The 13,306-nt window shown below is 42.4% G+C and overlaps 1 protein-coding gene across 2 annotated transcripts in view; it reads right to left on the reverse strand.

Moving 5' to 3' along the window:
- Positions 1 to 546, reverse strand: part of dis3l (DIS3 like exosome 3'-5' exoribonuclease) — a 63,758-nt gene extending 63,212 nt beyond the window's left edge. Inside the window, exon 1 of one of the 2 annotated variants that reach the window (XM_063066239.1) lies at positions 267 to 546. In XM_063066239.1, coding sequence (XP_062922309.1) covers positions 267 to 396 — 130 coding nt within the window. In that variant the 5' untranslated portion in view covers positions 397 to 546. The remainder of the gene's footprint in view (positions 1 to 266) is intronic. The other variant, XM_063066240.1, reaches the window with a different exon arrangement.
- Positions 547 to 13,306: the final 12,760 nt, after the last annotated feature.

Consider the following 13,306-nt stretch of genomic DNA (forward strand, 5'->3'; position numbering starts at 1 on the left):
TAACTGACCTCTTTGCACCGCGCTTTGCGAGATAATGCAAATTGGTTCTGGCAACGGTAACTAGACGAGAGAGAAAAGAACTTTCGGAGCTGTAAAACTTTTGAGGGTAAAGTGATAAACGCGAGGAAAGGTTAAGGATTCGGATGAAATAACCGCTTCTCTCTCCTGTGGCTTATCATCTCTCGGCGGCTACTGCCGTTCGGCTGCGAGATGAGTGTTTTCATTTCGCATTTGCAGCGCGGTGCCTCCCCTCTGCCCATCTTTACCGTTGTGGCACCGGGCCTGGCACAGGCAGCTGTGGCACGGCACCGACTCCCGCAGGTAGTGCTCCCGCACCACACGCACCGACTTCCCCTTGCAGCTCCTCAGGTGCAGCACCTTCTCCGTCTTAATCATCGTGCTGCCGGAAGGGAGGCATGGGCCGGCGGGTCGGCTCGCTCCTCTCGTCTCCAACGAGCCTCCCGGCCGAGGGCTGCACGAACCGCGCTTTCCGGACGACCACTACCCCATCTCCTGCCGCCCATTTTCCGCCCCCCGGAAGCACTCGCCCGCGTCACCCGGAAGTACAACCCCGCTCTGCGGGGCAAAGTGATTCCCAAAGCCCTCAACCACGTGCAATTGAGAGGCTGGGGATTCCCCCAAGAGTTTAGATTGACAGTCTTAGAAAACTACGGCACTTCGGCCCATATAGTCCACCACGAAACCATTTAAACTGCCCACTCCCATTGTCCTGCACCTGGACTCACATGGTGTGAGCAGAATTATCCGCAGCTTAATGTGAAATAGACTAAGGAGCTGTTGGTAGTCATAGTCATACTTCATTGATCCCGGGGAAAATTGGTTTTTGTTACAGTTGCACCATAAATAATAAATAGTAATAGAAATAGTAATATTACTATTAGTAAATAGTAATAGTCATAGAAATAATAAATAGTAATAGAATAGTAATAGAAAATAGTAATAAATAGTTAAATAGTAATATGTAAATTATTGCCAGTAAATTATGAAATAAATCCAGGACCAGCCTATCGGCTCAGGGTGTCTGACCCTCCAAGGGAGGAGTCTCCTCAGGAAATAGAGACGGCTCTGACCCTTCCTGTAGACAACCTTGTATACCTGAGGAGAGCTAAGGTACCGGTGACCCCTGTTTCCATCCAGGGGGTCAGTGTGGACATGGTGGAGGATTACAAATACCCAGGGATATGAATTGACAATAAACTGGACTGGTCAAAGAACAGAGGCTGTCTACAAGAAGAGTCAGAGCCGTCTCTATTTCCCGCTGAGACTGAGGTCCTTTAACATCTGCCGGACGATGCTGAGGATGTTCTATGAGTCTGTGGTGGCCAGTGCTATCATGTTTGCTGTTGTGTGCTGGGGCAGCAGGCTGAGGGTAGCAGACACCAATAAAATCAACAAACTCATTTGTAAGGCCAGTGATGTTGTGGGGATGGAACTGGACTCTCTGACGGTGGTGTCTGAAAAGAGGATGCTGTCTAAGTTCCATGCCATCTTGGACAATGTCTCCTATCCACTACATAATGTACTGGTTGGGCACAGAAGTACATTCAGCCAGAGACTCATTCCACTGAGATGCAACCCAGAGCGTCATAGGAAGCCATTCCTGCCTGTGGCCATCAAACTTTACAACTCCTCCCTTGGAGGGTCAGACACCCTGAGCCAATAGGCTGGTCCTAGACTTATTTGCTGGCAAAATTTACATATTACTATTTATGGTTTTATTACTATTTATTTATGGTGCAACTGTAACGAAAACCAATTTCCCCCGGGATCAATAAAGTATGACTATGACTATGACTATGACAATGACCATAGCTTTCAGTACGCCTACTATCCATGTACCTATTCAAACTTCGCTTAAACTTTGAAATCGAGCTCGCATGCACCACTTGTCGTGGCAGCTCGTTCCACACTCTCACCGTGCTCTGGGTCAACAAGGTTCTTCATGTTCCCTTTAAACCTTTCACCTTTCAAGCTTAACCCATGACCTTTAGTTGTAGTCCCACACAAACACAGTGGAAAATGCCTGCTTGCATTTACCCTATCTATATCCCTCATAATTTCATATACCTCTATCAAATCTCCTCTCAGATCCTAGCAGTATCCTTGTAAATTTTCTCTGTATTCTTTCAATCTTACTTACGACTTTCCTGTAGGTAGGTGACCAAACCTGCACACAATACTCCAAATTAGGCCTCACCAATGTCTTATACAACTTTTTTTTTTCTTTTTAAATCTTTTTATTAAATAAGTATACAAAAAGGTAAGCCATATAGACACTAATACACTGTTAGAATATAATAAAATTACAGAAGATATTAATACAAAAAAAATACTACAAACAATGTAATTTAAACATAACATACCAAGGTAACATAATAGTATACTAATTTTATATATATATCAATAGAGAAAAGGAAAAAAAAAACCCCAAAAAAAACCCACTGTGCAACTAACTAAAAGCAAAGCAAAGCAATGGGCTAACTTGAAACCAAACAGAGTTAAACTTAAAATCACGTCCTCAATCCCGACCTCCATTAAAAACAGTAAAAAAAAACAAGAAGGGTATATATTACATTAAATGAAAATATTGAATAAAAGATCTCCAAGTCTGTTCAAATTTAAATAAGGAGTCATAAAGATTGCTTCTAATTTTCTCCAGATTCAAGCATAATATCGTCTGAGAAAACCAAAAAAAGGTAGTTGGAGCATTAAGCTCTTTCCAATGTTGTAAGATACATCTTTTCGCCATTAAAGTAAGAAATGCAATCATTCTACGGGCTGAAGGGGAAAGATTACTGGAAATCTTAGGTAGTCCAAAGATAGCAGTAATAGGGTGAGGAGAGATATCTATATTCAATACCTTGGAGATAATATTAAAAATGTCTCTCCAAAAAGTTTCCAAAGTAGGGCAAGACCAAAACATATGAGTTAAAGAGGCTATCTGCCCCGGACATCTATCACAAAAAGGATTAATATCAGAATAAAAGCGCGCTAACTTATCTTTGGACATATGTGCTCTATGAACAACTTTAAATTGAATTAGGGAATGTTTAGCACAGATAGAGGAAGTATTGACTAATTGTAAAATCTGCCCCCAGTCATCCACGGAAATGGTAAACCCCAATTCCTGTTCCCAATCTACCCTAATCTTATCAAATGGAGCTTTCCTAAGTTTCATAATAATATTATAAATCATAACCGATGCACCTTTCTGACATGGATTAAGGTTGATTATAGTATCTAAAATGTATGTAGGAGGAAGCATTGGAAAGGAAGAAAGTATAGTACTTAGGAAATTTCTAACTTGTAGATATCTAAAAAAATGTATTCTTGATAAGTTATATTTATTAGATAATTGTTCAAAAGACATAAGGGAACCATCTAAAAATAAATCCAAAAACCGTGAAATACCCTTAGTCTTCCAAGTTTGAAAAGCACGATCCGTAAAAGAGGGAGGAAAAAATATGTTACCTAAAATAGGAATCGCTAACCCAAATTGATTAAGATCAAAAAATTTTCTGAATTGAAACCAGATACGCAAGGTATATTTAACTATCGGGTTAGACACCTGTTTAAGGCGTTTCAAATCAAAAGGAAGAGAGGAACCTAAAATAGAGCCAAGTGTAAAACCCTGAACAGATTGTAATTCCAATGCTACCCATTTAGGAATGGATAGTATATCCTGGTCCAGTAACCAGAATTTCATATGTCGAATATTAATTGCCCAATAATAAAATCTAAAGTTAGGTAATGCTAAGCCTTCATCTCTCTTAGCTTTCTGTAAATGTATTTTACCCAGTCTCGGGTTTTTATTCTGCCAAATAAATGAAGAAATTTTAGAGTCAACTTTGTCAAAAAAAGATTTTGGAACAAAGATTGGTAATGCCTGAAATATATATAAAAATTTTGGCAAAAAAAATATCTTAACTGCATTAATACGACCAATCAAAGTTAAATATAAAGGAAACCATTTAGATGAAAGTTGAATAATATGGTCTATTAATGGTAAAAAGTTAGTCTTAAATAAATCTTTGTATTTACAAGTAATTTTAATCCCAAGATATGAAAAATAATTGTTAATCAATTTAAATGGAAATTTATAATATAAGGGAAGTTGTTTATTAATCAGAAAGAGTTCACTCTTACTAAGATTTAATTTATAACCTGAAAAAAGACCAAATTGTGCTAATAACTCTAAAACAGCCGGGATGGATTTTTGAGGATTAGAAATATATAAAAGTAAATCATCAGCATAGAGTGATAATTTATGGGACTTTAAGCCCCGAGTTATCCCAGTAATATTTGGAGATTCTCGAATGGCAATTGCAAGAGGTTCTAATGCAATATCAAATAATAAGGGACTAAGAGGACAACCTTGTCGAGTACCTCGAAAAAGAGGGGAAAAAAGGTGAACTTAAAGAGTTAGTACGGACCGAGGCCACAGGAGAATGATATAACAGTTTAATCCAGGATATAAATTTCGAGCTAAAATTAAACATTTCAAGCACCTTAAATAAATAAGGCCATTCTACTCTATCAAAAGCTTTCTCAGCATCTAAAGAGATAACACACTCAGAAACATTTTGTGAGGGAGTATAAACGATATTTAACAGTGTGCGAATATTATAAAAAGAGTAACGACCTTTAATAAAACCCGTTTGGTCTTCCGAAATAATAGAGGGAAGTACTTTTTCTAATCTATTTGCTAATAACTTAGAAAAAACTTTAGAATCAACATTTAATAAAGATATTGGTCTATAAGATGCACATTGAGCAGGATCTTTATCCTTCTTTAATATTAAAGGAATTGACGCTCTATTAAAAGATTCAGGAAGTTTACCAAGTTTCAATGAAGCCTCAAAAACCCTACAGAGCCAAGGGATTAATGAAGGAGCAAAACATTTATAAAATTCTACGGTAAACCCATCAGGGCCAGGAGCCTTCCCCAAATTCATAGAGAAAATAACATTCTTAATCTCATCCATGGTAATGGGAGTATCTAACATAGAAGACATATCCTGTGAAATCTCAGGAAAGTCTAAATTATCTAAAAAATCATTCATATATTTAGAATCTCGAGGAGACTCTGATTGATATAAGGAAGAGTAAAAATCACAGAAGGTTTGATTAGTCCCCACATGATCAAGTATCAGTCGATCATTTTGGTTATAAATCTGATTAATTTGAGATTTAGCATAATTAGACTTCAATTGATTAGCCAACAGTTTGCCAATTTTGTCACTGTGTACATAAAATTCACTTCTTGTTTTCTTTAATTGGTTTACAATCGAGGACGAGAGTAATAAACTGTGTTCCATTTGAAGTTCAGTTCTTTGTTTATATAACTCCTCAGAAGGAGCTATAACATATTTCTTATCAATTTCCTTAATCTTGTCCACAATTACCAACTCCTCCTGCTTCTGCTTCTTCCTCAAAGCAGCAGAATACGAGATAATCTGACCACAACTTCAACATAACATCCCATCTTCTGTACTCTGTAGTTTGATTTGTGAAGGCCAATGTGCCAAAAGTGTTCTTTACGGCCCTATCTACCTGTGCCACCATTTTCAATGAATTATGGACCTGTATTCCCAGATCCCTTTGTTCTACCGCACTCCTCAATGCCCTATTGTGTTAAACCTTCTATTGACACTGTGTTCCTCTCCTGAATAAACACAGATGCAAAAAAAAATTCATTTTTGGTCTCCCCCTTCTCTTTTGGTTCCACGCATGGATTACCATTCTGACCTTCCAGAGGACCAATTTTGTCCCTTGCAATCATTTTGCTCTTAACATATCTGTAGAATCCCTTAGGATTCTCCTTCACCTTGTCTGCTAGGGCAAATTAATGCCTTCTTTAGCCAGAGAATGGTGAATCTGTGGAATTCTTTGCCATAGGCAGCTGTGGAGGCCAAGTTTTTATGTATATTTAAGGCAGAGGTTGATAGATTCCTGATTGCTCAGGGCATGAAGGGATACGGGGAGAAGGCAGGAGTGGGACTGAGTGGAAAATTGGACCCGCCACGATAGGCCAAATGGCCTAATTCTGCTTCATTATCTTATGGTTTTATGGTCTTATGGTCTTTTACCCTTCTAGATTTTTTTCTTGTGTTCTTTTGCATTTCTTTTACTCCATAAATGCCTTTTGTTCCTACCTGTCTATACCTGCTATGCAAATCCTTTATTTTCTAAACCAGGGTCTCAATATTGCTTGAAAACCAAGGTTCCCTACACTTGTTATCCTTACCTTTTATTCTGACAGGCACATACAAGCCTTGCACCCTCAGAATTTCATTTTTGAAGGCCTCCCACTTTCCAAGTACACTGTTGCTGGAAAACAGCCTGTCCTAATCCACGCTTGCCAGACCATTTCTGATACCATCAATGCTGGCCTGTCTCCAATTTAGAATCTGAATCAGCGGACCAGACCTATCTTTTTGCATATTTCCTTTGAAATTAATGGCATTGTAGTGACTGGATACAAAGTGTTCCCCTACACAAACTTCTGCCACCTGCCCAGTCTCATTCCTAATAGCAGATCCAGTATCGCACGCTCTCTCACTGGGACTTCTATGTGCTGATGAAGGATATTTTCCTAAACACATTTGACAAACTCTATCCCATCTAGTTCTTTTACAGCATGGGAGTTCCAGGCAATATGAGAACATTAAAATCACCTTATGTTTTTTGCAGCAGTCTGTGATCTTTCCATAAATTTGTTCCTCTAAATCCCTCAGACCGTTGGGTGGTCTATAACATAGCCCCATTATCATGGTCATACCTTTCTTATTCCTCAGTTCCACCCATAATGCTTCACTAGATGAGTTCTCCAGTCTAAACTGACTGGACTCTGCCGTGACATTTTCCCTAACTAGTAACGCCGCTCCTCCCCCTTTAATCCCTCTCATTCTGTCACATCTAACACAATGGAACCCTGGAATATTGAGCTGCCAGTCCTGCCCCTCCTGCAACCAAGTCTCACTGATGTCTACAATGTCATAATTCCATTTGTTGATCCATGCCCTGACCCTCATCTGACTTCCCTGAAATACTTCTTGCATTGAAATACACGCAGCTCAGGGCATTAGTCGCACCATGCTCAACCTTTTGATTCCTCACTTTGTCTGAGGTCTTGCCAACATTTGTCTCCACAAACTCTCCACTATCTGTTCTGGCACTGTGGTTCCCATCCCCTGCAGCTCTAGTTTAACCCTCCACACCACTGCCCCATGAAGCAACCCTTCCCACTAGGATATTATGCCATCTTGGACAAGGTCTCCTATCCACTACATAATGTACTGGGTGGGCACAGGAGTACATTCAGCCAGAGACTCATTCCACCGAGATGCAACACTGAGCGTCATAGGAAGCCATTCCTGCCTGTGGCCATCGAACTTTACAACTCCTCCCTTGGAGGGTCAGACACCCTGAGCCAATAGGCTGGTCCTGGACTTATTTCATAATTTACTGGCATAATTTACAATATTACTATTTAACTATTTATGGTTTTATTACTATTTATTATTTATGGTGCAACTGTAACGAAAACCAGTTTCCCCCGGGATCAATAAAGTATGACTATGACTATGACTATTAGTCCCCCTCTAGTTCAGGTGCAAACCATCTCTTCTGTATAGGTCCCACCTTACCTGGGAGAGTGTCCAATGAACCAAAAATCTGACACCCTCTCTCCTGCACCATCTCCTTAGTGTTAAACTGTATGATCTTCCTGTTTCTAGCCTCACGAGCATGTAGCAGTTCTGAGATCCCAGCCCTGGAGGTCCTGCCCTTTAACTTTACATCCATCTCCCCGAACTCCCTTTGTAGAACCTCGTCAATCTTCCTACCCATGACCTTTGGCTGTTAAGAATACTGAGGACTCGATCCAAGATATCCCGGACCCTTGCACCCTGAGGCAACATACCATCTGGGAATCTCATTGACGTCCACAAAGCCTTTTTCCCATTCCCTTAATTAACAAATCCCCTATCACCACAACTCACCTCATCTACCTGCTGAACCATGTCTACGCCCACCTGGACAAGCCAGCGAGCACTGTGAGGGTCATGTTTTTTGACTTTTCCAGTGCGTTCAACACCATCCACCCTGCTCTGCTGGGGAGAAGCTGACAGCGATGCAGGTGGATGCTTTCCTGGTGTCATGGATTCTTGATTACCCGACTGGCAGACCACAGTACGTGTGCTTGCAACACTGTGTGTCCGACAGAGTGATCAGCAGCACTGGGGCTCCACAGGGGACTGTCTTGTCTCCCTTTCTCTTCACCATTTACACCTCGGACTTCAACTACTGCACAGAGTCTTGTCATCTTCAGAAGTTTTCAGATGACTCTGCCATAGTTGGATGCATCAACAAGGGAGATGAGGCTGAGTACAGGGCTACGGTAGGAAACTTTGTCACATGGTGTGAGCAGAATTATCTGCAGCTTAATGTGAAAAAGACTAAGGAGCTGGGGGCGGTGGTAGACCTGAGGAGAGCTAAGGTACCGGTGACCCCTGTTTCCATCCAGGGGGTCAGTGTGGACATGGTCAGGATTACAAATACCTAGGGATACGAATTGACAATAAACTGGACTGGTCAATACACTGAGGCTGTCTACAAGAAGGGTCAGAGCCATCTCTATTTTCTGAGGAGACTGAGGTCCTTTAACATCTGCCGGACGATGCTGTGGATGTTCTACAAGTCTGTGGTGGTCAGTGCTATCATGTTTGCTGTTGTGTGCTGGGGCAGCAGGCTGAGGGTAGCAGACACCAACAGAATCAACAAACTCATTCGTAAGGCCAGTGATGTTGTGGGGATGGAACTGGACTCTCTGACGGTGGTGTCTGAAAAGAGGATGCTGTCCAAGTTGCATACCATCTTGGACAATGTCTCCCATCCATTACATAATGTATTGGTTGGGCACAGGAGTACATTCAGCCAGAGACTCATTCCACTGAGATGCAGCACAGAGCGTCATAGGAAGTCATTCCTGCCTGTGGCCATCAAACTTTACAACTCCTCCCTTGGAGGGTCAGACACCCTGAGCCAATAGGCTGGTCCTGGACTTACTTCCTGGCATAATTTACATATTACTATTTAACTATTTATGGTTTTATTACTATTTATTATTTATGGTGCAACTGTAACGAAAACCAATTTCCCCTGGGATCAATAAAGTATGACTACTACTCCTCCATTCCCATCTGAGTCACGGAGCCAGACTCAGTGCCAGAGACTGTACCACTGTGACTTTCCTCAGCAAACTCACCCCCACCAACAGTATCCCAAGTGATATACTCTACCTGTATGCAGTGAAGGGGGTTGGCAGGGGTACTCTGCACTGGCTCCTTAACCCCTTTCCCCTTCCTGACTGTCACCCAGTCTCCTGTGTCCTGCACCTTGGGTGTAACTACCTCTCCATATGTCCTATCTATCATTCCCTCAGCCTCCTGCATGATCTGGAGTTCATCCGGTTCCAGCTCCAACTCCTTAATGCAGATTGTTAGAAGCTGCAGCTGGATGCACTTCTCACAGCTGTAGTCATCAGGGACACTGAAGGTCTCCCTGTCTTCCCACATCCCGCAAGAGGAGCATTTCACTATCCTGCCTGGCATCTCTACTGTTCTAACTGGGAAAATATAAAGAAGGGAAAAAACAATAAATAAACTGGTTGGGCAGGGGGAAGCTACCTACAGCTTTTTGTTTTCTCTCACTCAGGCCTCTCCTCGCTGGAGCCTCAAAGAGCTAAAGTCTCAAAATCCCCTGTAACATTGCCCACTCCAACAGTGCCTCTCATATACTTCAAAACCCCCACTCTAACACTGTCCACTCCAACAGTGCCTCTCATATACTTCAAAACCCCCACTCTAACACTGCCCACTCCAACAGTGCCTCTCATATACTTCAAAACCCCCACTCTAACACTGCCCACTCCAACAGTGCCGCTCATATACTTCAAAACCCCCACTCTAACACTGTCCACTCCAACAGTGCCCCCATATACTTCAAAACCCCCACTCTAACACTGTCCACTCCAACAGTGCCTCTCATATACTTCAAAATCCCCACTCTAGCACTGTCCACTCCAAAAGTACCTCTCATATACTTCAAAACCCCCTGTAACACTGCCCACTCTAACAGTGCCGCTCATATACTTCAAAGTGTCTTGTTCCCGTCCAGCAATGCCCCATCTTGCTATTGTCTCCTTGATTAGGTCTTAATCCCCTCGTCTGATTTCCAATTGTTTCCAGTTCTTATTAATTACAGTACACCTGCTTTCCATCAGCGAACTGAGGATAAGAACCCTGGTGTCACTGTCATGCTTCGCCAGTTCATTGGTCTATTCTAGTGTGTGTAAACCTCGTTTCCTGATTCCTTAGGACTGTCAGTTCTAAGCTCCACACCATTCCCTGGATAATCTATGTAAACCTTGTCTCCATGTAAAGATTCTCCTGAATACCTGTTCCACATTCATGGCTGCACTAACGCCTCACAACCCTGTCTCCGTGCCTGTGTCCCGCTCTTGGGTTTGTCCCCAGCCACGTCCTTGCAACACAAAGCCCCGACTCTAACACTGTCCACTCCAACAGTGCCTCTCATATACTTCAAAACCCCCACTCTAACACTGCCCACTCCAACAGTGCCGCTCGTATACTTCAAAATCAATGAAAATAGGCATTTGAGATAAAAGTTAGTGCTGGTTCATTCTTTTCACTCACAGAAATTCTCATTGCGACAACTTTTCCCCACTTTAGCGGCCCTGCTGAGCAAAGTCAACATCAAAATCGGGTTTACCGTCTTAGGCACAGGTGCACTGAAAAGCCGACTTGCAACAGCATCACAGGCTCGTAGCATTAGATACCCAGCATTCACATGAAAACATAAACATACATTATACAACATTTTACAAGAAAGAACAATGTCCTTGTTTCTCTTTCCTTCTGAGTTTGCAATACTGCTGACAGAATATGGAACATGGGGAGTAGAGCCCAGGAACAAGCCCTTCTGTCTGACGAAGTCTAATTCCAAATTAAACCAGCTGTTTCTGCCAGTACATGATCAATATTGTTCCACTACCTGAATATTCATGTGCCTATTGAAAATTCTTTATTCATACAGTCATGCAGCATGGGAACAGGCCCTTCTGCCCAAATGATCTGTACTAACCACAATTCTGATCTGAGCTGGTCTCATTTGTTCGAGTTTCACCCATGTCGGAATCAGGTTTAACATCACTGGCATAAGTCGTGAGATTTGTTGTCTTTGTGGCAGCAGTATAATGCAATACACAATAATGGAGAAAAAACTGTGCATTACAGCACACACACATACACACACACACACACACACACACACACGTATATATATAATAGTTAAATTAATTAAGTAGTGCAAAAATAAAAATGAAAAAAGGTAGTGAGATAGAATTCATGGGTTCATTGGCCATTCAGAAATCTGATGGCGGGGGTGGGGGGAGGAAGCTGTTCCTGAATTATTGAGTGTGTGTCTTCAGGCTCCTGTACCTCCTCCCTGATGGTAGTAATCAGAAAAGGTTATGTCCTGGCTGATGGGGGTCCTTACTGATGGATGGCGTTTTCCTGAGACATCGTTCTGAATCTTCCCTATTCAGGTACCTGTCCAACTGCCTTTAAAACATATTAATGTACCTGCCTCGGGCATATACAGACCATCCTCTGGCTGAAAAAGCTTGCTTCTCAGGATTCTAGTAAATATCTCCCCACCCATCATCGTTATCACCATGACACGGGTAATCATGGTCTTTTGACTCTGGTTCTTCTTGTTAAATTTTTCTGCAGAAGTGGTTGGCCATTGCCTGCTTCGGGGCAGTGTCTTTACAAGATGGGTGACCCCAGCCATTATCAATACTCCTCGGAGATTGTCTGCCTGGTGTCAGTGGTCACATAACCAGGACTTGTGATCTGCACCAACTGCTCATACGACCATCCGCCACCTGCTCCCATGGCTTCACGTGACCCCGATCCGGGGCGGAGGGGGGCTAAGCAGGTGCTACACCTTGCCCGAGGGTGACCTGCAGGCTAGCGGAGGGACGGAGTGCCTTACACTTCCTTTGGTCGAGACGCATCTCCACCCCACCACTCTAGTAAACCCTGCCCTCAAGATTACCCAACCCTTGGAAAAAGACTGCACATTCACAATGCCTGTGCCCCTGATAGGCATTGTTCACTAAATAATCTAGCTACAATCTCTTTCCTTTTGCAATGATAACTTTTTTTAGTCCATAATTGACTTCACCTTCTATGTTTTCGTTTCTTTTTGTTCCCATAGGAGATTTATTTATCGGCTGGTCTTTTCCTCATATTTCCCGCGTGTCTGTTTGCTCCCCTTTTACTTCCCCTTGGACAAAACAGTTCAGTTTTATTGCACCGAACGCGTTCGGATATTCGACCTTTGTTGGACACCCCGGACCTCAAGGCGCAACCTGAAACGAGGGCTGCGCATTTAAAATCCCTTCATGTTAACACAAAAGTCTCTTTACAAATACAGTGCACCTTTAGGCTTAAGGGACTGAGTTAGACACCAATTTTATAAAGTGGTAGAATAAAACACGACAAAAACCGAAACGTCGGAAGATTAAGCATTGAGGCATGTACGTTTTACAAACACAAGCGATTCTGAGAATGCTGGAAATCCAGAGCAACACACATAAAATGCTGGAGGAACTCAGCAGGTCGGGCAGCGTCTATGGAGAAGGAATAAACAGTCAACGTTTCGGGCCGAGACTCCTCTTAGTTTATTTGGACACTAGGTGGAATTTCTTGGACAAATCTTTGGCGTAAGTATTGATGTTGAAGTCCAATAGCTGACAGTCCACATTCTGAATACACCAAACGTAATCAATCTTCAAATGCACGAATTAAAATTGTCCAAGTTATTCCATCTAAGGAACAACAACAACCTTCCTTCCTTAAATAAATTTCCCAGTTAGTCGTGATTTCCTCCTGAGACCTGAGTGGGCTAAAGGCTGATTAACCACATTCTCGTCCGCTGCATTCCAGATGCACGGGGAAGCGGCGTCTAACATCAGGGACCCCCACTACATGCGTCATGCTCCCTTCTCGCGTCAGGAATACCCACCACCCGGGCCATGCTCTCATCTCGCTGCTGGATCAGAAAGAAGATACAGGAGCCTCAGGTCTCACACCACCAGGTTCAGGAACAGTTATTAACCCTCAGCCATCAGGCTCCTGAACCAGAAGGGATAACTTAACTCAACTGTTTCCACAACCTATGGTCTCACATTCAA

Source organism: Mobula hypostoma, chromosome 13 (assembly GCF_963921235.1).
Source record: "Mobula hypostoma chromosome 13, sMobHyp1.1, whole genome shotgun sequence".
Lineage (NCBI taxonomy): Eukaryota > Metazoa > Chordata > Chondrichthyes > Myliobatiformes > Myliobatidae > Mobula > Mobula hypostoma.